At 43.8% G+C, this 25,807-nt stretch overlaps 2 protein-coding genes across 7 annotated transcripts in view; both read left to right on the top strand.

Moving 5' to 3' along the window:
* Window positions 1–24,948, top strand: part of LOC309879650 (UDP-glucuronosyltransferase 1A1-like) — a 35,620-nt gene extending 10,672 nt beyond the window's left edge. The window contains exons 1-5 of one of the 6 annotated variants that reach the window (XM_082763592.1): window positions 457–1,298; window positions 21,915–22,046; window positions 22,314–22,401; window positions 22,807–23,026; window positions 23,919–24,948. In XM_082763592.1, coding sequence (XP_082619718.1) covers window positions 462–1,298; window positions 21,915–22,046; window positions 22,314–22,401; window positions 22,807–23,026; window positions 23,919–24,216 — 1,575 coding nt within the window. In that variant the 5' untranslated portion in view covers window positions 457–461 and the 3' untranslated portion in view covers window positions 24,217–24,948. Of the gene's footprint in view, window positions 1–456; window positions 1,299–8,260; window positions 9,156–11,503; window positions 12,413–13,661; window positions 14,571–19,644; window positions 20,550–21,914; window positions 22,047–22,313; window positions 22,402–22,806; window positions 23,027–23,918 lie in introns of those variants that run through there. The other 5 variants (XM_082763589.1, XM_082763587.1, XM_082763588.1 and 2 more) reach the window with 5 other exon arrangements.
* Window positions 6,995–8,119, top strand: LOC309879471 (UDP-glucuronosyltransferase 1A1-like; the record flags this gene model as incomplete). Its single annotated transcript, XM_082763204.1, has 1 exon — window positions 6,995–8,119. Exon 1 carries the CDS (start codon window positions 7,022–7,024, stop codon window positions 8,117–8,119), a length of 1,098 nt encoding a protein of 365 aa, XP_082619330.1. The 5' UTR covers window positions 6,995–7,021.
* Window positions 24,949–25,807: the final 859 nt, after the last annotated feature.

The following is a 25,807-nucleotide window of genomic DNA, read 5'->3' as shown; positions in this document are numbered from 1 at the left end:
TGGAGGCAAGAAGAGTGAACAGGAGAGACTGCTGCTGTGGTTCAGGTAAGGAATATGAGATGAGACGGGGTCTGCATGGCTGGGCTGCTGATGGGAGGAAGGATCATCAGTCAGTGGTCCTAGTATGGGACAAAGAAGAGCAGGCTGAGGCACTGAGCTGTAGGCACAGCCTGGGAGAGCCACGTTTATGGCAGAAGACACACCTTTCTCATGGTTGTGCAAAGCAGCTTTTGAAGCACAAACCCCAGTTCAACCCTTTGTAATCATTAATCTTCCGATGTGAATCCCATTGCATGCAAACTGCGAAACCCATGAAACATGCGGCAAGTCAAAAAGGGCAAAGGTATTGTGAAAAAGCATTGCCAAGTGGTATATTTGCGTAGGTGGATCGTAGCTACAAAAGCTTGCGAACCACCCCTGGCCTCTCTCTCACTTGGGCTCCGGTCTGTTCAACTCCAAACATGCTGGTGGCCGTGCTGCTCCCCTTCTTGTGCTGCCTGGGTAGCGCTGCTGCTGGGAAGGTGCTGGTGATCCCGATGGAGGGCAGTCACTGGCTCAGCATGAAGGAAGCGCTGATTGAGCTGAGCAAGAGAGGGCATGAAATAATTGTCATGGCACCAGAGATGAAAACGATTGTAGATTCCTCAGAGTGGTACACGCTGAAAACATACCCTGTACCTTTAAAAGAGGAAGAGATGGAAGATCTTCTGCATTCACTTACTGCAAACAGTTTTAATGACCAGCCTTTTATTTACAGATTTTTGAATATTTGGGATATTTTTAAAAAGAGTTCTGCCGTCTTTGAAGTTGCTTGCAGTTCCCTACTGCACAACAAAGAGATGATGAAATTCATTGAAGAAAGCAAATTTGATGTACTGTTTACAGACCCTGTGACACCCTGTGGACAAATAATTGCTTTGCATTTTTCTATCCCTTCTGCTTTCTTCTTGCGGGCTATCCCATGTGCTATAGACACTCACGCCGCTCAGAGTCCGGACCCACCGTCCTATGTCCCACGAATGTTCTCCCTCAATACAGACCATATGACATTTCCTCAGAGAGTCAAGAATGTACTGATCGCCATTTCAGAGGCTTTCACCTGCAGAATCATCTTTTCACCATTCGAAAGACTGGCCTCGGACTTTCTCCAAAAGCCCATCACAGTTACAGAGCTTTTAAGCCACGGGTCCATTTGGCTGAAGAGACTGGACTTTGTCTTTGACTACCCCACACCCGTGATGCCCAATATGATTTTCATTGGAGGCATCAACTGTGCACGGAAGAAGCCGTTATCTCAGGTCAGTGACTGGCTGGGAAAAGTATAACAAGGGAGAAGTTCCAGCAGTGTTTGATGTAGAGTTTACTTACCTAAAGATTAGCTGTTTGTTTTGTTAACAAGTTGTGGTTCCACCTCCTTTTCTTGGGCCTGCCCAACACAGGGATTTTTTTCGGTCAGGTGCACAAACATTGCCTGGTCCAGGAATGAATGCAAAAAGGGCAGGAGAATTATAGCAGCTCTTCCAAACATTCCCTGCCCCACGTGGCAGTGGCATATTTCTTCTAGAGCACTAGCTGCTTATCTGGTCAAAAAGCAACTCACCGGGTTACGTGCAGTAGCATTATTTGCTCTTCTCTGTAACAGCAGTGTTGTGTTTGAGTTGAAGGCTAATAATTTTTTTGTGGTGAAAGTTATGGTCTAACAACAGTTTCCATCACAAAAACTAGACAGCTGAATTCTCTACTGCATTTTTATGAGACATCCAGCTTGGATAGGAAAATGTTGATGGGTGGTTGCTCAGGCATCTGTGACCTAAAAAGCATGCAATAAAAGCACATCCTTTGTGTCCATGAATTCCAGTAAATATTGTGGGATCTTTAAAGCTGATCACTTGTTGCATGTGTATGATACATGAGAGCTTGCTGGTGCTCATGCTGTACATGTAGCCCATAGCTGCATGTGATGTATCTGAGCTTCTTGCTTGCTTGTGGTATAAGTAGAACAGTCTCATGTTGTGAAGCCAGAGATTAACTAGAAAAAGACAGCTAAGAAGAGACAGCTCTCCTCAGCGGCTGATGGATCTGTAGTTAGTGTCATCCAGCAGTTTCAGCAATATATCGCATCATTTCCTGGAAAGGATAAAGTTTTATCCTTTACAGATGCTCCTTAGAAATAAACAGGCACCTCTCTACTCTTTCCTTGAACTTCTCTCACTAGCAAGTCTTCTGTGTGTCATAAGGAATGCACTCCTCCTCTGGCATTCAAATGTCTTTGTGAATATGAATGAATTCAGGATAAAACAGATTTGAATTTCCCAAGCATAGCACACCTTCCCCAGAGCCAACCTTAAAGCCCTCGGGCTTTGCTTTACTCCTCCCAGTACTTCACCTGATGCTGCCCATTGAAAGTACCATTTATTTCTGTTGAGCTGCTATCATTCAGATCTTGCTGTCTCACAAAAGTGTCTTTCAAATTGCCACCCCCTCCCTGCATGGGCACTTCTGTCAGAGTAGTGCTTTTTCCTATCTGTTCTGTCCATCCAGCTCTTTAATGGCTCCCTCAGGGACAAACCGAGGGGGACCCTCTGGGAAAGCAGGGAGACCAGCTCTGCCTGCAGGCCAGGCCTTGTGGCAGTTCCAGCTTAAATTTAGGCTCTCCTCTAAAGACAGAGCTCGCTCTCACCTTATCTTGCTCAGGGGCTAAAGTTCACAGTCCAGCAAGAATAGTTATTACCAATTCTTCAGTGGTGCTGCCAGCCCTGATTTTTTTTTTTTTTTTTTAATTTATTTGCTGTTTTCTGGCTATGGCTGTGCATCACGCAGTTGCATCTAACAGTACAGTTTAATCCTGCAGGTTGACAAGTGTCTATAACAAATACTTGCTAACTGCTTAGAGTTTTAGTTCCTAGTCTTAGCTTTTCATCTGCAGTGAGAACACCACCACTTACCATTCACAGCCAGTTCTTGTCCTGAAACAAAAGGACTGTTATTTTCTACTCCTGTCCAGCCTTTCCTGTATCTAATTGGGTACAAGGGGAACTGAGTGGCTTTTCTCATAACTCCTGGAAGAAGAAAGTGTTTCAGAAAGGCACAGGATGAGAATGAAGAAGTGTCATGCATGGCAGCACAGATTTAGTGGTTTGTCTTGGCTCATGCAAGTCTCTGCTGCAGCATTGGTTCTTGTAATACATTTGTACCTGGTGTTGCATCTGGACCCAGGACTTAGCTCTGTGTAAATCACAGAGCATTCTCCTTAGGATTTGCACAGGTATTGTGTAGTATAGTGGCATAATTTTATAATTTATTTAAACATAAACCTGACAGACATTTCAGAACAACTGTAAAATGCTTATAAGAAAGCAGCAAGCAAGGAAGAAAGAGGAGAAGAGGAAGAGAAATTAGAAAGAAAAAGCAAAGCAAAGCAAAGCAAAAGAGGGAAGAAAAGCAGAAAGAAAGGAAAAGGAAGGGAGAAAAGGAAAGCAAGCAAACAAGGAAGGAAGGGAGTGGTTTGTTTGTTGTTGGTTTTTTTTGTTTGTTTGTTTTTTTTTTGTTTTTTTTTTTTTCCAATCTGACATGAAGCATCACAGAGAAACAATCAGAAAGGACCCGTCCCAAGGGATTCTCAGATACCCAGGCCAGTTCTGCCCAACAGGAGTTGATTATCACATTCCCTAAATGTTTCATCAGTACCATGAATGGTTGCTAGTGACTGGTTTCACTGGAAAAACCAGATCATTAAGTGGGAATGTGAGAATCTGGCAGGGGGCTCTGGGTCTACTTAAGATCTGTCAGGTAAGGGCAGAGGAACAGAATCTGGATTTCTAGAAACATGGCTCTTGTAAGTAATCACGGTTACTTAGCTTCTGCAGGGGTTTGGGTTTTCCTGTCTCTGTTTTGCTTGGGCAATGGTGGAAAGCTGTTGGTGGTGCCTATGGATGGGAGTCACTGGCTCAGCATGCGCTCAGTGCTGGTGGCCCTTAGTCAGAAAGAGCACGAAATTGTTGTCGTTGCACCAGAAGTCAACTTGAACGTGAAGGCATCTGAATACTACACTCTGAAAACATATCCAGTGCCTTTAACTAGGGAAGAACTAGGAGCAAGCATGCATTTGTTTGCGAATGATCTTTTTGAGAGAAGACCTTTTCTTCAAAGAATTACTGCACTTTATGAAAAAGTTCACGTCATCTCCGATCTCTACTTCTCCTCCTGTGCCAACTTACTGCACAATAAGGATCTGATGCAGGATCTTGAAGGCAGTAAATTTGATGCTGTTCTCACAGATCCTGTTGTACCATGTGGACAAATACTGGCTTTGCATCTCTCGATTCCATCAGTTTTCTTTTTACGAGGACTCCCCTGCAGTTTTGATTTGCAGGCTGCTCAGTGTCCAGACCCCCCTTCTTATGTCCCGAGAACATTTACAGACAACTCAGACCACATGACATTTATCCAGCGCGTGGAAAACTTAGTTCTCAAGGCGTCAGAATCCTTTCTTTGTAATTTTGCCTATTTGCCATTTGAACTGCTGGCCTCGGATTTTCTCCAAAGACAAGTAACAATGACGGATCTTTTAAGCCATGGATCCATTTGGCTTAAGAGAATGGATTTTGTTTTTGAATATCCCATGCCACTGATGCCCAACATAGTTTTTATTGGAGGTATAAATTGTGGAAAGAAAAAGATGTTATCTCAGGTCAGTGATTTCCCTGATAAAATATTTTAAGCTTTGAATGGAAAATGCTGTTTGCAATAATAACCTTACTATATGCTGGGTCTGTATGTACTTGTATACATGAGCATGTGGTATTTAGATTTGCAGTAAGGTGTGTTGTAAAGAAAATACGTGAAAAACTGTGTTAATATTAATTTTCCCCCACTATTGCAGGTACTCTAGTGGTATCGAAGCAGTTTTGCTTATATAATTGTTTTTTTTTTTTGGACTAGGTGGAAAAAGTTGTGGTTTATCACTGCTGTCTTGCTAACGAGGCACACATCTAGGCAGGTCTGCTGCTCATCTTTGCTAGTTATTATTACCTCAAACCGTTTTACCGATTCTTTTCAAAACTTTTTTTTTTTTCAGTTAATACAACCATCCTTTCAGAGTTTAGAAATAAAGTGTCATAAAGTGTCAATTGGCAGGTAACATTCTGATTGTTCTTTCAGTCTGGGGTTATGCTTGCAAAGCATGGATGCCTTGTGCAATTTTCTGCAAATCTGTTGGAGGGTTTTGCAGCTGCTAGCCAGCACCAAGCCATGTACAACAGCTTGCATTGCCTACTGAAAGGCTTCCCTAAAAAGAGTTTATCTAGAGCTGATCTAGATTGCTAAATGTCCATTAAAAAATAAATAAATAAAAATCTGGTATACTCTATCAATCTCAGTAGTAAATCATAGTATTGTCTACAATATTTCTGTTTGATCATTTTTATAACCAGGGCTGATTGTCTATGCATGAAGGAAACAACTTTTCTTTCACAGCCCTGGGGTATGCTCTTCCCAGGCAGAACCAGAAAGGTATTCATGAGTTGCTAATCCAGCTTTAAGTATATCTGGCAAAAAACGTGGCCTAATCTTTACCCCTTCCAGCCCTACTTCATCCTTCCAAAGACAGACTTTTCAGAAAAATAGCCAACATGGGTTCACAAGGGGTAGGTCCTGTTTAACGAATTTCATTTCCTTTTATGATAAGATCACCCATCTAGTCGATCAAGGGAAGCCAGTTGATGTAATCTTTTTGGATTTCAGTAAAGCTTTTCATACAGTTTCCCATAGGATCCTACTGGACAAAATGTCCAGCATACAGCTAGATAAAATCATCATACGATGGGTGAACAATTGGCTGATGGGTAGGGCTCAAAGGGTTATGGTAAATGGGATTGCATCAGGCTGTCGGCCAGTCCCCCATGGCTCCATTTTAGGGCCAGTTCTTTTCAATGTTTTCATAAGCAATTTGGATGTGGGACTATAAGGTCTTTTGATGATGTTTAAGTGATGTTTAAGGTTTGATGGTAAATTTGCTGATGACACCAAACTTGGAGGAGCTGTTGACTCTGTTGAGGGTGGAAAGGCCTTGCAGAGACATCTGGATAGATTGGAACGCTGGGCAATCATCAACAGTACAAAGTTTAACAGGAGCAAGTGCTGGGTCCTGCACCTGGGACGGGGCAACCCTGGCTATACTTACAGACTGGGGGATGAGGCACTGGAGAGCAGCCCCACAGAGAGGAATCTGGGGGCTGTGGCTGACAGCAAGTTGAATGTGAGCCAGCAGTGTGCCCTGGCAGCCAGGAGGGCCAACCACACCCTGGGGTGCACCAAGCATGTCATTGCTAGTTGGTCGAGGGAGGTGATTGTCCTGTTCTGCTCTGTGTTGGTGTGGCCTCACATTGAGTACTGTATGCAGTACAAAAAGGATGTGAAACTGTTGGAGAGTGTCCAGAGGGCTACAAAGATGGTGAAGGGCCTAGAGGGTTAGACGTATGAGGAGTGGCTGAGGTCACTTGGTCTGTTCTGCCTGGAGAAGAGGAGGCTGAGGGGAGACCTCATTGTGGCCTACAGCTTCCTCACGAGGGGGAGCAGTGGGGCAGGCACCCATCTATTCTCTTTAGTGACCAGTGATAGGACCCAAGGGCATGGTGTCAAGATGCAACAGAACATGAATAGAACATGATTTGTATTGACAGGAACAGAAGAATTTTCTTATACAGAAAATTCTGTTTTAGAAAATTGCTGATACTTTTATCATAGTTTTTTAGCAGATCTCTTGTTGAATGATCCCTTATTTCCTTAAATCCCAATGTTCATCCAAAACAAATGGGTGGGCGTCATCCCTGCAACCCTGATAACTGCCTGAGAGGTTCAATGAACTTTAACACCTCTAATTTGTGTTTGCTGAACCTGTGATTATACATTTACCAAACAGTAAATAAGTCTAAAGATCATCAGGGAAAAGCACAGCACAACTACCTTAAAAGCGTGGAGGTGGTGGTACCCTGTGTGCAGCACGCACCGGGTTTCTGCAGGGATGGCCCCAGTGCCTGCTTCTCATCCACAAGTCGCAGTGACGCTGGGTCTGCTCCTGTCCGTGCTCGGTCTGGCTGCTGGTGGGAAAGTGCTGGTGGTGCCCGTAGATGGGAGTCACTGGCTCAGCATGCGGGAAGTGTTGGACAGCCTGAAGGAGAAAGGGCATGAAGTAGTCGTCGTCGCACCAGAAGTGAATTTACACATAAAGCCATCAAAGAGTTTTATCATGAAAATGTATCCAGTCCCCTTCACGCAGGAAGAGCTGGATAGAGATTTCCATGCATTTACACAGGATACATTGAAAGAAGGTTCCTTCCTGGAAAGATTTGTTACAGTTTATCAACGGTTTGAAAAAACCTCTGCCTTGTTCCTGTCTACCTGTGAACACTTACTGTACAACAAGGAACTTACGAGATATCTTGAGGAGTCTAAGTTTGATGCTGTCTTTACGGACCCTGTAATACCTTGCGGGCCGATAGTGGCTGAGCACCTTTCAGTCCCTTCTGTCTATTTTTTGCGAGGAATTCCATGTGGCTTAGATTTTGAAGCCACTCAGTGTCCCAGTCCCCCTTCTTATGTCCCCAGGATATTTACAGAACACACAGACCATATGAACTTCCTCCAGCGTGTGAAGAATCTAGTCTTTGAAGTCCCCAATCTTTTTCTCTGCAATTTTTTTTTTCAACCATACTCCAAACTGGCTTCTCAGTTCCTTCAGCGAGATGTGACTGTGTTAGATCTCTTGAGCAAGGCTTCCATATGGCTTCTGAGATTAGACTTTGTGTTAGATTATCCAAGACCGTTGATGCCCAACATAGTTTTAATTGGCGGAGTGAATTGTGCTCACAAGGAGCTACCTCAGGTAGGTCGTGCTCTATTCTTAATTCTTATTCTGATTGGCTTCTGTGTTCATAAGAGTGTAGTTTTGTGTAGCAGAGAGATCTTAAGTTCCCATTCAGGGAAAGTTAGACAAAGCCTGGTGAAAGAAATGCTATTTATGTCATTTCTTCCTTGCTTTCTTTCTTTGTGTGTGTGTGTGTTTGTATGTAGTCAGCTACATCTTTTGGTGTCCCAGGTACACTCTGGGACTGAACTCTAGTGCAGGTTATCTGGCCTTTTATCAAAACGATTATACATTTACCACACAGGAAACACCTCCAAGGATCAAAAGTTAAGGTGTGACACAGGTTGCTTAAAAGCGCGGAGCTGGTGCTATTGCTTCAGTGCTGCCTGCAGACTTCTTTCTGGGCAGCACGCACCGGGTTTCTGCAGGGATGGCCCCGGTGCCTGCTTCTCATCCACAAGTCGCAGTGACGCTGGTTCTGCTCCTGTCCGTGCTCGGTCTGGCTGCTGGTGGGAAAGTGCTGGCACTGCCCGTAGGTGGGAGTCACTGGCTCAGCATGCGGGAAGCGTTGGAGGGTCTCAAGGCGAAAGGGCATGAAGTGGTCGTCGCTGCACCTGAAATCAATTTACACATAAAACCAACAGACAATTTTACTATGAAAATGTACCCAGTCCCTTTCACACAGGAAGAGATGGATAAGGACTTCCACGCATTTTTAAAGGGTGGGTTTGAAGAAGGATCCTTTCTGGAAAGATTTGTTAGAACATACCAAAGGATGAAAAGACTCTCTGACTTTGCGTTCATCAGCTGTGAACACTTACTGTACAACAAGGAACTTATGAGATATCTTGAGGAGTCTAAGTTTGATGTTGTCTTTACAGACCCTGTAATACCTTGCGGACCGATAGTGGCTGAGCACCTTTCAGTCCCTTCTGTCTATTTTCTGCGAGGAATTCCATGTGGCATAGATTTTGAAGCCACTCAGTGTCCCAATCCCCCTTCTTATGTCCCCAGGGTATTTACAGAACACACAGACCACATGAGCTTCCTCCAGCGCGTGAAGAATCTAGTCTTTGATGTCCAAAATTTCTTCCTCTGTGATTTTATGTATCAGCCGTACTCCAAACTGGCTTCTGAGTTCCTTCAGCGAGATGTGGATGTGTTAGATCTCTTACGCAAGGCCTCCGTATGGCTTCTGAGATTAGACTTTGTGTTAGATTATCCAAGACCACTGATGCCCAACATAGTTTTAATTGGCGGAGTGAATTGTGCTCACAAGGAGCTACCTCAGGTAGGTCGTGCTCTATTCTTAATTCTTATTCTGATTGGCTTCTGTGTTCATAAGAGTGTAGTTTTGTGTAGCAGAGAGATCTTAAGTTCCCATTCAGGGAGAGTTAGGCAAAGCCTGGTGAAAGAAATGCTATTTATGTCATTTCTTCCTTGCTTTCTTTCTTTGTGTGTGTGTGTGTGTGTTTGTGTGTAGTCAGCTACATCTTTTGGTGTCCCAGGTACACTCTGGGACTGAACTCTAGTGCAGGTTATCTGGCCTTTTATCAAAACGATTATACATTTACCACACAGGAAACACCTCCAAGGATCAAAAGTTAAGGTGTGACTCAGGTTGCTTAAAAGCGCGGAGCTGGTGCTGTTGCTTCAGTGCTGCCTGCAGACTTCTTTCTGGGCAGCACGCACCGGGTTTCTGCAGGGATGGCCCCGGTGCCTGCTTCTCATCCACAAGTCGCAGTGACACTGGTTCTGCTCCTGTCCGTGCTCGGTCTGGCTGCTGGTGGGAAAGTGCTGGTGGTGCCCATAAGTGGGAGTCCCTGGCTCAGCATGCGGGAAGTGTTGGAGGGTCTCAAGGCGAAAGGGCATGAAGTAGTCGTCGCTGCACCTGAAATCAATTTACACATAAAACCAACAGACAATTTTACTATGAAAATGTACCCAGTCCCTTTCACACAGGAAGAGATGGATAAGGACTTCCATGCATTTTTAAAGGGTGGGTTTGAAGAAGGATCCTTTCTGGAAAGATTTGTTAGAACATACCAAAGGATGAAAAGACTCTCTGACTTTCCATTCATCAGCTGTGAATACTTACTGTACAACAAAGAACTTATGAGATATCTTGAGGAGAGTAAGTTTGATGTTGTCTTTACGGACCCTGTAATACCTTGCGGGCCAATAGTGGCTGAGCACCTTTCAGTCCCTTCTGTCTATTTTCTGCGAGGAATTCCATGTGGCATAGATTTTGAAGCCACTCAGTGTCCCAATCCCCCTTCTTATGTCCCCAGGGTATTTACAGACAACACAGACCACATGAGCTTCCTCCAGCGCGTGAAGAATCTAGTCTTTGATGTCCAAAATTTCTTCCTCTGTGATTTTATGTATCAGCCATACTCCAAACTGGCTTCTGAGTTCCTTCAGCGAGATGTGGATGTGTTAGATCTCTTACGCAAGGCCTCCGTATGGCTTCTGAGATTAGACTTTGTGTTAGATTATCCAAGACCACTGATGCCCAACATGATTTTGGTTGGTGGAGTGAATTGTGCTCACAAGGATCTACCTCAGGTAGGTCGTGCTCCATTCTTGCTTCTTGTTCTGACTGACGTCTGTGTTTGCAAGAGTGCAGTTTTGTGTAGCAGATAGATATGATAGATATTAAGTTCCCATTCAGGGAGAGTTAGGCAAAGCCTGGTGAAAAAATGCTATTTCTGTCATTTCTTCCTTGCTTTCTGATTTATTTATTTTATTTTTTATTTTTATTTTTTGGTGTGTGTATGTAGTCAGCTATGTCTTCTGGTGTCCCGTGTCCCAGGTATGCTCAACTGAGTGGCAGTAAGTGAAGTAAGTGGTTTCCAAGGTATTTTCTTTTCCTGCACAAGAAGTTACTCTTCTAGTTGGCTGAGGAGAGGTAACTTTGCTTTTGTGTATGCCATTCAAGTGCTGCTCCTTAGTGAAAGCTTCAGCTGGGGCTAGAAGGAAAATGTATCTTAGGTACCTTCACCTGTAAAATGATTGCTGGATTTATTACAGATGTCTTTTTCATTATATATCTTCAGTTCAGTTTTGCAGGGTGTTGAGTAACTTGGTTCTCTCTTGTTCTCATAGTGAGTGATGGAAGAGCAGAGGCAAGTCTGCAGGTCTGTCAAAGCCTCGCAGTCAGGCATAATCCATACAGCTTGGCACCTGCTTGGAGCAGGGTCTGGTTTTTACTGAGAAATGCATATCAGGCTTCTCCCTGGGGTACCCCTGCTTCCTTTCCACTTCCTCTGTCTTCTAGCACAGGTCTGTGATGGGGTATTGTATGTACCACCCAAAGGTATTGTCAGTGCTTGAGGAAAGTCAAGATACTTCAGTCAGAGCGAGTCTATCAGAAGCACAGTCCTGCCCAGAACCACGCCTGCTGCCTTCCGTGATCAGCCTATGCTGTTCCTCCAGTAGTAAATGTTTCAGCTTATCTGCTGCATCCACCACATTTGCACCCGCCTGTGTACATTTCTGAACTCTAGTGTGGGTTATCTGGCCTTTTATGAAATCAAGGATTATACATTTACCAAGCAGTAAATATTTTTACGGATCAAAAGTTACGGTGTAGCACAGATTGCTTAAAAGCACAGAGCTGGTGCTGTTGCTTCAGTGCTGCCTGCAGACTTCTTTCTGGGCAGCACGCACCGGGTTTCTGCAGGGATGGCCCCGGTGCCTGCTTCTCATCCACAAGTCACAGTGACGCTGGTTCTGCTCCTGTCCGTGCTCGGTCTGGCTGCTGGTGGGAAACTGCTGGTGGTGCCCATAGATGGGAGTCACTGGCTCAGCATGCGGGAAGTGTTGGATGGTCTCAGTGAGAAAGGGCACGAAATAGTCGTCGTTGCACCAGAAGTGAATTTACACATAAAGCCAGCAAAGAATTTTGTTCTGAAAATGTACCCAGTCCCTTTCACGCAGGAAGAGCTGGATGAGAATTTCCATGCCTTTTCACAGGAAGCATTTCAAGGAGGATCCTTTCTGGAAAGATTTGTTAGAATATTGCAACGATCTAAAAAAACCTCTGCCTTGTTCCTGGCTACATGTGAATACTTACTGAACAACAAAGAACTTATCAAATATCTTGAGGACAGTAAGTTTGACGCTCTCTTTACAGATCCAATGCTTCCCTGTGGGCAGATACTGGCCGAGCATCTTTCAGTCCCTTCTGTGTTTCTTTTACAGCAAATACCGTGTAGCTTGGAATTTGAAGCCACTCAGTGTCCTAGACCACATTCTTATGTCCCTAGGCTATTCAGTGCCAATACAGACCGCATGAACTTTCTCCAGCGTGTGAAGAACGTGTTATTTGACATTCCAAATAATCTCCTCTGCTATTTTATGTTTCAACCGTACTCTAAACTGGCTTCTGAGTTCCTTCAGCGGGATGTGACCGTGTTAGACCTCTTACGCAATGCATCTATTTGGCTTATGCGATTCGACTTTGTATTCCATTATCCCAGGCCATTGATGCCAAACATGGTCATTATTGGAGGAATAACATGCACTCACAGGAAGCTAACTCAGGTGGGTCATGCCCTATTTTTTGTTGTTCTCATAAGCTGCTGTTCTCATTAGAGAACGATGTATCACAGAGGTTGTTAGAAAGGTCTCTTTTACTGCCTGAACATCGTCAATCTGCTTTTCATTTACCGAGAAGCACCAGTACTTGATTCAGTGAAGACACTTGTGTATCACAGTAAAAAATGGTGTTTTGAACAGGCAGATCTCTTCTGACATCCGCATAGAGTTGTGGGGGGTCTGAATCTATCCATTTCACTCAAAACCACCTTCAAAATATGTGCCACCAACTGAAGAATTCAACTTCTTGCTAGATCTATGTGAAAGAAAAAAACTTTCTTGTTTTATTAGACACACCAACTTGCCTTGGTGTTGCTGTATGATTGTAATATAAATGCTCTTAATTTCTTGACAAAAGCACCTGTTGTTTATCTGTGCATCGCTCAGCATGTTTTGTCTGAGAAGCTGCCACTTTCCTCCCTAATCTCAAATCACTGCAGGGCTGATTCTCTCCCACGCCTCTCACCCCACACAGGGAGCTGCTGATGGTGCTGCTGGATTGGCATCAGTGGCTCTGTGTGACTGCTAATGATCAGAGGCGGGGGAAGTGTGAAATAGTTGACCCTGCAGGTGCAAGAGCACATCTCCCAATAAATGTCAAGGAGGAGAGAAAGGAGATGGACCCAGCACTGATCCCAAAGGAAGACATTGATGGACATGTCCTATGGAGGATCTCAGAGGAGAAATCATTCTAGAAGAAGTCTTAAAAGGCCTAAGTGAGAAAAGCCCTGTCCTCCAGTTCTCCCAGTTCTCACAGTCTGATGTCTAACAAAAGAGCATGTAGCATGCACCAGCACCAAGGAATACTAATTATTCTTTGGTCTAGTACTTCAGGCTGTCACACATCTTGCAGGGAAACTTAATCATAATTCTCCTTTAGCTGTGTCTTTGCAGGGACTGCTAGTACTGCCCTGATGTTTAGGGTATGAGAACCACAGCCCCACCCAGAACCACCCCTGCCTCGTTCCAGGGTCACGCTTTATGGTTCGTTTTCTAGAAACAGATACTGGTTCTCTGGTGTATTCACTACATGTGCCACATTCCTATGGAGTTGGCTGAACTTAGTACTTGTTATCCAGCCTTTTATGAAATCAAGGATTATACATTTACCATACAGCAAATACCTCTGAAGATCAAAAGTTACGGTGTAGCACAAATCGCTTAAAAGCGCAGAGCTGGTGCTGTTGCTTCAGTGCTGCCTGCAGACTTCTTTCTGGGCAGCACGCACCGGGTTTCTGCAGGGATGGCCCCGGTGCCTGCTTCTCATCCACAAGTCGCAGTGACGCTGGGTCTGCTCCTGTCCGTGCTCGGTCTGGCTGCTGGTGGGAAACTGCTGGTGGTGCCCGTAGATGGGAGTCACTGGCTCAGCATGTGGGAAGTGTTGGAGGGTCTCAAGGCGAAAGGGCATGAAGTAGTCGTCGTCGCACCAGAAGTCAGTTTATACATAAAGCCATCAAAGAGTTTTATCATGAAAATGTACCCAGTCCCTTTCACACAGGAAGAGATGGATACCACTTTCCAGAGAACTGGACAGCAAGTATTTGAAGAAGGAACCTTCCTGGAAAGAATTGTTAAAACATATGAGGGTGTGAAAAATACTTCTGCCATATTCCTGTCTACCTGTGAACACTTACTGTACAACAAAGAGCTTATCAGATATCTTGAGGAGAGTAAGTTTGATGCTGTCTTTACCGATCCAATACTACCCTGTGGGCAGATACTGGCCGAGCATCTTTCAGTCCCTTCTGTGTTTTATTTGCAGCTAATACCGTGTGGCTTGGAATTTGAAGCCACTCAGTGTCCCAATCCCCCTTCTTATGTCCCCAGGGTATTTACAGACAACACAGACCGCATGAACTTTCTCCAGCGCGTGAAGAATGTAATCTTTGACATCCCCAATTTTTTTCTCTGTGATGTTGTTTTTCAACCATACTCTAAACTGGCTTCTGAGTTCCTTCAGCGTGACGTGACTGTGCCAGATCTCTTACGCAAGGCTTCCATTTGGCTTATAAAATTAGACTTTGTTTTACACTATCCAAGACCACTGATGCCCAACATGATTTTGGTTGGTGGAGTAAATTGTGCTCACGGGAAGCTAACTCAGGTGGGTCATCCTCTGTTTTCTTCTTGTCATTCTTGCAGGACTTTTTGCACACTGAGAGGTTGCAACACAGGGTTTGTTAGAAAGTCTCTTTAAGTGGGTGATAACAAAAGCATTTCAAGCTGCTTTTCCTTTACCAAGAAGTGCCAGCACTTCTTGCAATGAAGACATCTGAATATCTCGGTGTAAAAACGAAGGAAGTGTTGTAGATTAAATTAGCCCTGGGAAAGTCCTCAGTACTCATGTGCCCTCTGCTCCAAGCCAGCTTTGACTCTAAAGCAGGTTTCTCATGGTCTCTTCACTCAGGGCTGTTGTTGTGGTGTTTGCCATTTACAAGCATCTTCTGCATGAGAAAATTTTGTTTAAGGTGACCTTTGCTTAGCCTATGGCTTGCCTTGTCATTGCTGATTTCCTCTCTATCCCTCCCTCTCCTTTAAAAAAAGATTCTCGATGTTTTGAGTTGTAATTAACTCAGAAAATACCGGAGCATGAAGGACGTTTGCAGACCTCATCCAACAAGAAGGACTGAATAAGCAGGAGTCAAAGCATGTCCACTTAGTTCAGGTTGCTCCATTCTGTGTACTCAATGTGTACTCAATTATATTCTGTGGTTCACAGACCAACATCGTACCGTACGTTTTTAGAAATAAGTTCCTATTAAGTAAGTTTTGCAGATATCGAGTTTGACAAATTGTTGAAATAGGGCTTAACTTTAATAAAAAGTTGAACCTCACACAGTAAAAATGAAGCATTTTAAAGAGTATTCAAAATAGGCACTCAATCTAGAAAGGCAGGGATAAAATAAACTGTATAGTCAAACCTGTAAAAAGGATTATGACAGAGGATCTATAACAGTGGCCTATAAAATCCTGGAAAGTGTAAAGAAGGTGAAAGGGGAACTGATATGCATCATTTCTCCCAGTACTTAACCTATGACTAGCAGTGAAATGAGGAGACAGCAAGTTTAAAGCAAACAAAAGGAAGTACATCTGACATCATGTACTGAAAAAACCTGGCTCACCACCAACAGTTTTCTTCTGTAGACAAAAACTGGGAATGAACTTAAAAAAAGGATTTTGTTGGTTAATAAGAGGTACATTGTGACTGCCAGGATTTGTAGAATTGCAAATAGATAACCATTGATTCTTACAGCTGGGGATATTTACAGTGTACAACCTTGGCACTCAACTCTGTACTTTAGCTTTACTTTCTCCTGATAAATATCTTTTTTTTTTTTTTTTTTTTTCTTTGCTTTCAGGAGAGCTGAATTTACAGTTCCACTAGGGGACTTCAGTCTCTGGACTCATATAGACATGGATCAGTTGCAGGTGTTAGCATATTTCTCAAAATCCCGTGACACAACTTTTGAATTCTTATGAACATGCTGTTAACCTTATTTTTTTTTTTTAATGTTTTTGTTTGGTTGTTTTTAATCTCTTTAGTGTTGTTTTATGGCATTATATATTAGTGTTACACAGACAGATACATGCTTGGCTGAAACGTTAGCAGAGCTTAAAGACTATGTGGAAGGGACTATACATCAAATACGAGATTTGAGGGCCCCTTCTATGTTAGCATAGGGTAGTGGTAACAGGATACCTGCAACTCTGGGGTAACTACCTGGTTGTATACTGCTACCTCAGGGTATATGTAATTTGTTGCATCTCCTTGTCACATTGAGATCTCTTCCTCTTTATCACTGAAATGTTATAAAACTGCAGAGAGGTGCTGTAGAACAGGGTGAGGAAATAGTGTTTCCCAAAAATGTTCTCTCAGTTTCCTGGCTGTGCCTTAGAAATATTATTGTTGTACTCAATAGGCCTCTAGAGAATTTTTCTTCTACTCTAGTTTGTCTCATAACTTTTGTAAGTTTGCAAACTTTTGGCATCCACCTTTTCCCTTTCCATGACTTAAGGGTAGATGAGACCTGCTTGGTCAGTCCCTTCTTTTAAGCACAGACTGCAGTTATCCTCTCTCCTAGGTTTATCTCGAAAGTCTTAATGTGCTTTTGCATGTTCTCCCTATCTGCAGGCAGTGCTTTGTTTACAGGCACCTATTTCATTCACCCACCTGTCCGTTGGGTATCCACTTGGCATCCCTTGCATCAGTTGCTGCAGCTTCAGTCCAGGTTCTCAAGAGTAATAAGGGACTGAAATCCTACTCACATCGACCTGATCTGGATATCAAAAAAAAAAAAAGTCATTGGAGTGGGACTATCCTCAACATTAGATCAAGGAATCTCTGGTGTTATACAGGCAAGCTTACTAAATACTAGAGGTAAAAAGTATTGGAGCATTTTCCAAATGCTCAGTCTGAATCTCTTGTGCTCATGCTCTCGCGTACCACTGCTACCCAGAAAAACTTGACTCCATCATCATCGTTCTCTCTGTAAAGTAGTTGTAGGCTACTGTAGTGTGTGACAGGGAACAGGACTTCCAATGTAGTTTTTTTTTTGTTTTGTTTTGCATTAAAAATCTTAGCACAGCACATGCAGAAGCAGCTCGGAAACTCTGTCCTCCCCTTTTTCTGGTGACCTCAGCATTCTGTCCCACGTCCTACTGGCTCATACCACAGCCCAGCCTTACTAGCTTCTTTTGAAAAGTTGCTATTAAGAGCTTTCAACACAATTTGGCCAGAACCTCTCACCTACAAACTCTAATGCCCCCTCTTGGCCAAGGACTGTGTTTTCTGATGCATCAGTACTCTCAAAAAGCAGTTTCACCTCAAACCACTCACCTACGAACTCTTGTGGCACCTCTTGAGCAAGGACTCCGTATTCTGCTTCGTCATTGTTTATATAAAAAAAGCTTTTGGTTAATATGTTACTCAAACTTTGGTGACACCACTGCTTAGCGTGCTAGCACCCGCTTACTGCTGAGGACAGTGTGAACTCCGGGCACCTCTCCTAGCAAAGGTGCAGGAGGGAAAGTCAGGGCTTTGGGACTTCCATATCAGTAGTGCAATACTGCTGAATGATACGCTTCTTTTAAGGTAAGCTCTCTGGAGAAATTCAGTGGCCATGAAAGCTGGGCGGTCTTGAATCTGGCAGAGGACAGTAAGTCACTTCAAACTGCCCTGACCTACGAAAATCCCTCTACAAACAGCTGCTACCTCCCTTAATCAAAGACCCTGGTGAACTGTGCTAAATCATTTAAGATAACTTAAGTACATGAAAATGCTTCTTGCCTGACATCCTTTGATAGCACTCGTATCAATGCTTTTATCGCAGTGTAAAAATGTAATCTTTGAACTCCAACAACCTGTTTTAGCAATCCTTTTGTAGACAAAAAGATTAAAGATCAAGGTATAAATGAGGTACAACTATTTTTTGCTTTCATATACTGATTGGGATAAGTAGGAAGGAATTCTCTTCCTGCCAGCAGCCCCACAGCAGTTATGTAAAGGTACCAGATATATGCTAGGCTTGTTCTCTTTCTTTCTGGAGCTTGGCAGCTTGGTCATGCCTCAGGATGGTAGTCAATGTCTTTTTCTTATGTGCCAAGGACTTTCACATCCAGTTCAGATCACACCACATTTACAGAATGTGTGAAAAACCTCCTGGTTAGGTTTTTAGATCATTTAGTTTGCTATCTGTCTTATTTAAAACAAGAGAACTTATAACCCAAATGGATGCTTTGCTAGAGAGTTCCAGTACTATTATTTCTCTGTGAAGAAACTCGAAAGCTATGACTGTGTTTGAGTATTCATGGCCAATAAACCCAAAATATGGTCTATATTGGAAGCATCAGCTGTGAGCAGAATAAACCATTACCAGAGGTTTGTCATTGTTTAAGTTGAGAGTATTGCAGCATTTATTAGCAATAATTTAAGATTTGCTTTTTTTTTTTAAGTGCTTTCTATATTCGTTCTACATTTATGCTTGAGGTGATACATGACTGACTACCAGGATGGCATGATTCAGAAGTAGGAATCTCAGGCTCTGATAGATGGCCACCAGAACCTAGCTTTGTTGCATTGGAAGCACACAAAGGGTTTCTGTCAGGGAAAGGCTAGGCGGAGTTGTATAAGGTACATAGCAGCATGCGTATGGCTTAGCTTGGCCTAAGCATATTGCCATAAAATTAAACACAGCATGCATGCCTTGAGTGTCTAGATAAATGACAACATAATTCTATGTCAGAAGATTTAATATCCGTAATGGAAGAGGAATATTGATTAACTGCAGGAGACTTGATAGGACAAAGAGTGAAAATGTAGAACTAACTCTGCGTAAACCTAGGCACATATGGTGTGCCATAGAGATTGATAATGTGGCTGAACACCCCAAAACCTAGCAGGGCAGGCAACGGAACACAGGAAAGGGAGCTCTCCTGACTCTGAGTTTGTAAGAAGCAGAGTAAGACAGTGTATAAGAGGATGATTTGAAAAAGAAGCCTTCAGGTTTGTAACTATCTACCCTCTCTCCCTGACTTGTCTAAATCTCCCTAGTGGGCTGCATAAATAGTGCAGATATCAGTCATTTATTTTGTGTTTCAGACCACAGCGGTGTTGCAACTGCAGAAGTGATGCAAACCTAGCAATTACATTTACTACTGTAGACCCAGGGCTTTCACTTTGATAACTGCTACTATATACAAACAAATCTGAAGGTAAACCTTATCAGCCCCCTGGCTATCACATCTCTATCAATCATTACTTCTTGTTTAGGCTGCCTCGATGGCACAAAATATTCCAAAGGTCAGACATCTGAACAGACTCAAGGCTGGGAGTTGATAATTCACTGGATATCAGCCCCTGGATAGTGACAGTGACTGCCTGGCTAGTGCTGCCTCCCATTCATGACTCCGTTCAGCTTTTCAGTGCAATGCATCGCCTGTTGCTGGGCGTCCCTCCCTCAAGCATCTGAATGCTCTAATGTTCATTCAAACGTTCAACTTTACCCCGCGGTACCCGTTTGCCTAAAGCCTTCACTGTGTGCACAGATAATATGTGCAACCTTTACCCGAAGTTAAAGATTACCCTAATTTCTGCTAGTGTTCAGCCCACTGGGAATTAAACATTTACCTTCAAAAAAATTGAAGAGCAAAGTACCCCACCAGCCATTATTTGTCCCTCGCAATAGTTCTGCATCCACTTAAAACCTTGCTGGCTTTCTGCAGTGCAAGGAAAATGGCCTTTGTGAATCTGGGATTTAATTTTCTTACCTCCTGGGCTGCGTTTTTCCTGCTCCTGTGGAATTTTTGTGAAGGTGGAAAGCTTTTGGTTGTACCCATCGATGGCAGTCACTGGCTCAGCACGCGCCCGATTGTGGAGCGGCTCAGGCAGAGAGGACATGAAATAGTGGTTGTTGCGCCAGAGATAAACCTGCGGATAGATTCATCAGTGCACTATACCACGAAAACATACTCCGTGCCTTACACCAGGGAGTACGTGGAGGCAGAATTTAAAAAGCTAGGCTATAGGAGTTTCACACCTCGACCTTTCTTGGAAAAATTCTCCAAAGTGGCAAATATTACAAAAATGTTTTTTGATTCCTGCAAAATGCTTCTTTCTGATAAAGAGCTGATCAAATACCTTGAAGAAAGCACATTTGATGTTGTTTTTATGGATCCTTTTTTCCCATGTGGACAGATTCTGGCTGAACATCTCTCCATACCTTCCGTGTACCTCGTGCGGGGACTGCCGTGCAGCCTGGACTTCCATGCTACCCTCTGCCCAAATCCTCCTTCTTACATTCCTAGGTTCTTCACACGCTACACTGATCGCATGGGCTTCCTCCAGCGTGTGGTCAATGTCATCGTTAGCTTGACCAATTCCCTAACCTGTAGTCTTTTTTATTCACCGTACGATATTTTGATCAAAGAATTCCTTCAGAAAGAGGCAACACTGCTAGAAATCTTAAGCCATGCATCTATTTGGCTCATGAAATATGACTTTGTGTTTGAGTATCCCAGGCCTGTCATGCCTAACATGGTCTTGATTGGAGGCATAAGCTGTACTCAGGAAAAACCATTATCAAAGGTTAGTTAATTCTTTTTCTCCGTTTGTCTATGACTGCACTGCTTCCTCGCACCGTTAGATGGGGCTCCTATCAGGGACAAACAGCAACAGGCGAGCAAACTGGAGGTGTCTGAGGAAAGCTCTTGGCACCAATTCATCCCTTGTAAAGTGAGGAGTAAATCTCTTTGTGGAAGACCCTTAAGATGCCCAGACAAATATGCATGAAAATCTGGGCTTCTTCTTTCTTTCCTGGGGAGGATTTTGCAGTGCCCAGATGTCCATGAATCCACACAGAGCTGAGCCCTAAATTCCCAACCAGCTATCTGCGATGACTTAATGGAAAATCTGTCTTCAGAGAGAGCTGGTATGACAGAACCAAGTCTGAATTACATTCCACCTTGTTTGCCTTTAGGAGAGCATCAGGTCAGCCGCTCAGCATGCTGGTTATCAGCAAGCTTTCAAAGGTTCCTTCCATTTGGGATTCAGCCTACAGCAAAGGGTCAGCCACAAAAATACAGAAGAGAGCAAAACCTCAGGGAGTCAGTCTCAGTTATCCCTTCAGAGATTACATTTCAGTCGCTAGACTCAGTTCATTTTATTCCACTTGTTTAACTCTGATGCTCGCAGCAATTCCCTCCAGTTTCATCTTTCCTTCCCTGGCTTTACCGAATATTTTTCTATGGCACAGGAATTTCACTCCAGCCTTCGTCTGTCTTTGTATCAAAATCCTTTTGCTCTTGGATTCCAGTGACAGATCTTCTAGTCCCTCTTTTATTTAAATAAAGCAGACAAAACAGATAATAAAATTGGTAGTGGTTCAATACTATCATAGTCAAAATAGACCAAAATTCCAGATATAATAAGTTAAAGCTATGTACTTTCAGAACACTTAAAAATCTTAATTCTCTCTTGCAGCTGCATGGTCTGAAAAGAAGAACATTGACTCTAAATCCAGCTCATATGACCTTCAATAAATGTGAAAATAAAACACAACTTAGAGATTGGTTGGCAGGAATAGTATGATAATGAATTGATCCACTGAATTGGTACACCATCTTCTTAATTTCACAGAAACTGATGTCTTTGAGCAGGCAGACTTTGCTACACAGCTGTTTTAATTTTTTTTTTCCTCGTGTCCATTCTGAACCTTGCTTTGGTTTCCAAATCTGCAAACACTCATACTCCTACATACCTTCACCCAACAGCCTGCGCCCTTTTTTTTTCCCCAGGCCTCATTTTCTAAATAACCAATTTTCCTGGTCCTAGTTTTCACTATGTTGGCTATTCATTTTGTTACCTTTCTAGATGCTTTTGTGGAAACCTGACAAAAATTACTGCATATGACACAGTAAGGATTTTGACTAAGGATGTGCTTTGTGTTGGCAGGAATTCGAAGCCATCGTCAATGCGTCTGGAGAGCATGGCATCGTTGTCTTCTCACTGGGCTCCATGGTCTCTGACATTCCTATGAAGAAAGCCAGAGAAATCGCAGATGCTTTGGGATCAGTCCCTCAGACGGTACAGTTACCCTCTCCTGCTTCCAGCACAGCAATCCAACACTGTACTCAAATGTAGTGTAAGATTAACTTTGGCTTTCGGGGTGCTCAGTCCTTCCTTACTCCTGCTCCTTGATGCCAGAAGAAATCATCCCTGCTGCTCTGCACTGCTGTCAATAAAAGAGGTTTTGTGCATCACAAACGCCTTCAGCTGTGCTTTTCAAACCAGCTCAGGAGCATTAAGATGCTCTTTGCTGAGAATTGACATTGTGTTTCCTTTCCTTCACAGGTTTTGTGGCGATACACAGGAAAGGTGCCCTCCAACCTGCCACAGAACGTAAAGCTTGTCAAATGGCTGCCACAGAATGATCTTCTAGGTAGGTCTGAGATGCTTTAGGTTATGCCAGCTCGTTTCTTTTAATCTGATAATGTAGGTGCAGGGCCTCGTTACCATCATCTGCGCTGACTCTTTGTATCGCTGTGGGTCACAGGACTTCCCGACAGACTTGGCTGTTTGAACCACAGCTTGTCATTTAGAAACACATCTGCTTGCAATTTCAAGATTGCAAAATTATGAAAGAACGCTGTTTGGAAAGGTTTTCCAACACTTGATTATCTTACTGTTGAAGATGGGGGGCATTAAGTTTGCCCATAAGTAATGATGCATGTGACTGTCTTGATGTACACCCATCAATGCCATGTTTGTGTAAGTTTTTCCTCAGGGATGTGTTACCATGACTTAATGGATCAAATAGCTAAGCAAGTCTCTCTTTCTTCCACAGCTCACCCTAAGACTCGTGCCTTTATTACCCACGGAGGCTCACATGGTGTTTATGAGGGCATATGCAATGCAGTGCCAATGGTACTAATGCCTTTGTTTGGAGACCAGATGGACAACGCGAAGCGAGTAGAGTCACGGGGAGCAGGACTGACACTGAATATACTTGAAATGACTTCAGAAGACATGTCTAACGCCTTGAAAACAGTTATTAATGATAAAAAGTCAGTAATAGAAGCACAGCCTTTTTCCTTCTACTCTTGTATATCGACAGCACTCTTACTTCCAGCTTGACAGAATGCTAATCTGTTCTTATATCCCTTCTTATATCAAAGCTACATTGCTGAGAAGCCAATGCTTGACCTTGTTCTGCCCCTGTACCAGCATCACCCATCTCACTGTCTAGGATTGTAATCCTAGATGATGAGAACAGGCTTGTGGACCAGGCCTGCCTCCTCTGCTGTCTCAGTGCTCCCACAATGATAGCATATTGCTAGCCTTGCCCAGCAATGCCATCTGTATAGCAGCAGGAGGGAGGAGACAAGTGGTCGTGCCACAGTATAGTCCAGGGGCTGTATTGCATCTGAAGGTAGGATTTACTCAACAGAGCCATGGAGCAGTTTTCTTAGTCTTTTTTTTTTTTTCCTTTCTGGCACTCATGAAGAATTGTATGAGCACAGCCACTGCCTGGCTCAGTAATGCTGTAAATTCCAGCACAGAGCAGGAGAAATACACACAGTATGCTGAGGCGATACAGGGAACCCCCCTAGGCAGCACAGTATTGCTGTCAGCATGCCCAGGGTGTTTTGAGTCATCACAGCAAAGGGGGGCTTTAAGACACACCCTCCACCTTTCATCCCAGGATTTTGCTAGCAGCTCAAGCTAAGCTTTCCTACTTCTTTTTCTGATACCTTTTCTCCTTTGTTTACCCTTGAAAACAGGACTTCTGGGGGTTCATAACTTTGCTATTTTACCTCTCATGCGGTGGTGGTGGTGGTAAATATATGGAGAAGCCCCCAGTGGGCCATCAGACAACTGACACTACATCCTTTTTTTCTGGGGACTGAGTCTCAGAAGCACAAGTCATTGAAAACACCCAACATCTTGTCTTGGCAGGTACAAGGAGAACATCAAGCGTCTCTCAGAACTTCACCTCGACAGGCCCATCCACCCCCTGGACCTGGCTGTGCACTGGGTGGAGTTTGTCATGAGGCACAAAGGGGCCCCACACCTGCGACCTGCTGCTCATGACCTGAACTGGATCCAGTACCACTCCCTGGATGTCATCGCCTTCCTCCTGGCCGTGGTGCTCCTCTCCCTCTTTATTTCTTTCAAGTGCTGCATGTTCTGCTGCCGCAGGTGCTGCTTTAAGAAGGGAAGAACAAGCAAACCAGCCAAATCAAAGTCCCACTAGCGGATGAAAACAGTGCTGGGAGACAAGACCTCTGCTCCAGACCAGAAGGATCAGAGAACATCTCAAATTTCACTAAAATAATTACTGGTTTCCAATCAGGAAATAGCATCGTTCTTTGAAACTAGTGCCGCAGGAAGAGTTGTTTCATTGGTATAATTTTATCTTTAATTAAGAATTAGTTTTTAAAAATAATGTGTATAGTAGTACTTCAGTCACTTGGGAAGATATTGTGAAATCCAAGGCTCCCAGCTTCCACTTCTTGGTGTACAAGGGACTCATGGTGACATTTTTTTTAACCTCTCTATATAAGGGAGACATACAGGGATTTTCACAAGCCCTTGCCCTTTACAGGGGCTTTGGGAGAACCACTTACTTGCTCTAGTGTAAGACTGTCAGGTTTATCAAGCACTTTGAAATCCTTCTATCGCTGTTATAGAAGAGGCAAATGTTATAATCTGACATTACGTGTCACATAAGCCAAGCTAGACGCACATCTTAAATGGGCTTTGTGTGTGTTTACAATACCCTGAGCTTGATCAAGGCTTCAGCATGAAAGCGGTCATAAAGCCACTGGTGTTTCACCAAGTTGACTAGAGTTCTCTATCTGGAGCTTACCACTTGGGTGATATGATCTGTGGAAGTATTTTTAAAAACCCATCTGATTTTGTAAATGATGCTAAGGTAACGACCCAAACCCCAGCCCTATAAATAAATCCCTACTACTAACAATAACGGTCCGTGTGTTTTCTGGCTTGAGAGACATGGGGCTTAGAAGAGAGCCCTATATCGTGAAGGGAGAGCTGGAGAAAGGAAAGTTTTGGTTTAACACTGTGAGGTATATTCAGGGAAAGCCACCTGAGCACACAAAAGCTGGTTCTCAGCATTACCATTTCATCACTTGGTGAAGCAGCGCTTGCTGAGAGGTTTTATCCTGAGGCTGCCATACTCCCCACTACTAGTTATAGAAAAGGCACGTCCAGGCCTCAGGCAAAAAAAAAAAAAAAGACCTTAACCTAAGTTAAAATTTGGGGCTCAGAACAGGATGGGGCATCCCAGCGTGTCAGTCCTTCACAAAGGAGCCCCGGCAAGTACCTGGCGCTGCTGCTCTCTAGCACAGACTGAAATGGCGCATACTTAGTGCAAGCCACTGAGCTGGCTTCGGGAGCAATCCTGCTCCTCCTCTCAGACACACAGGCCATACATGCTGTGAGAGGTGTCTCACCCACCACAGAGCTGCTGGCAGTGTTCACACGTGTGCATAACAGAGGAGAAGGCAAAGGAGGCAGGTGGAGCCTCCTTCAGCCTTTCCTTTTGCCTGATTCTCTTGGGTGTTTGTGCCATCTGCAGTCTGCTGGCTGTTGCTTTTTATCCCCTGTCTTTCCCTCCCCTCCTGCTCCTGGTAAATACAAGGAAATCTTTTCCTTGGGACATGGGGAGGGAGTCCCCATGGTGCATGAGCTCTGACTCGCTTCCAAACCCCAGCTTTCACGGCTCCCTGCGTTTGTGAAGTGACAGCTCTGGCTGTCCCCATGGTGCTGGCTGCAGCCAGGTGGCAGCAGCACTGCTTGGTGCTCCTGGACAGGAGACCCAG

This window comes from Aythya marila (assembly GCF_965140915.1).
Source record: "Aythya marila genome assembly, chromosome: 6".
Taxonomy (NCBI): domain Eukaryota; kingdom Metazoa; phylum Chordata; class Aves; order Anseriformes; family Anatidae; genus Aythya; species Aythya marila.
Note: the sequence above shows the minus strand (reverse complement) of the source record. Positions and strands in the feature narration are given on the sequence as shown.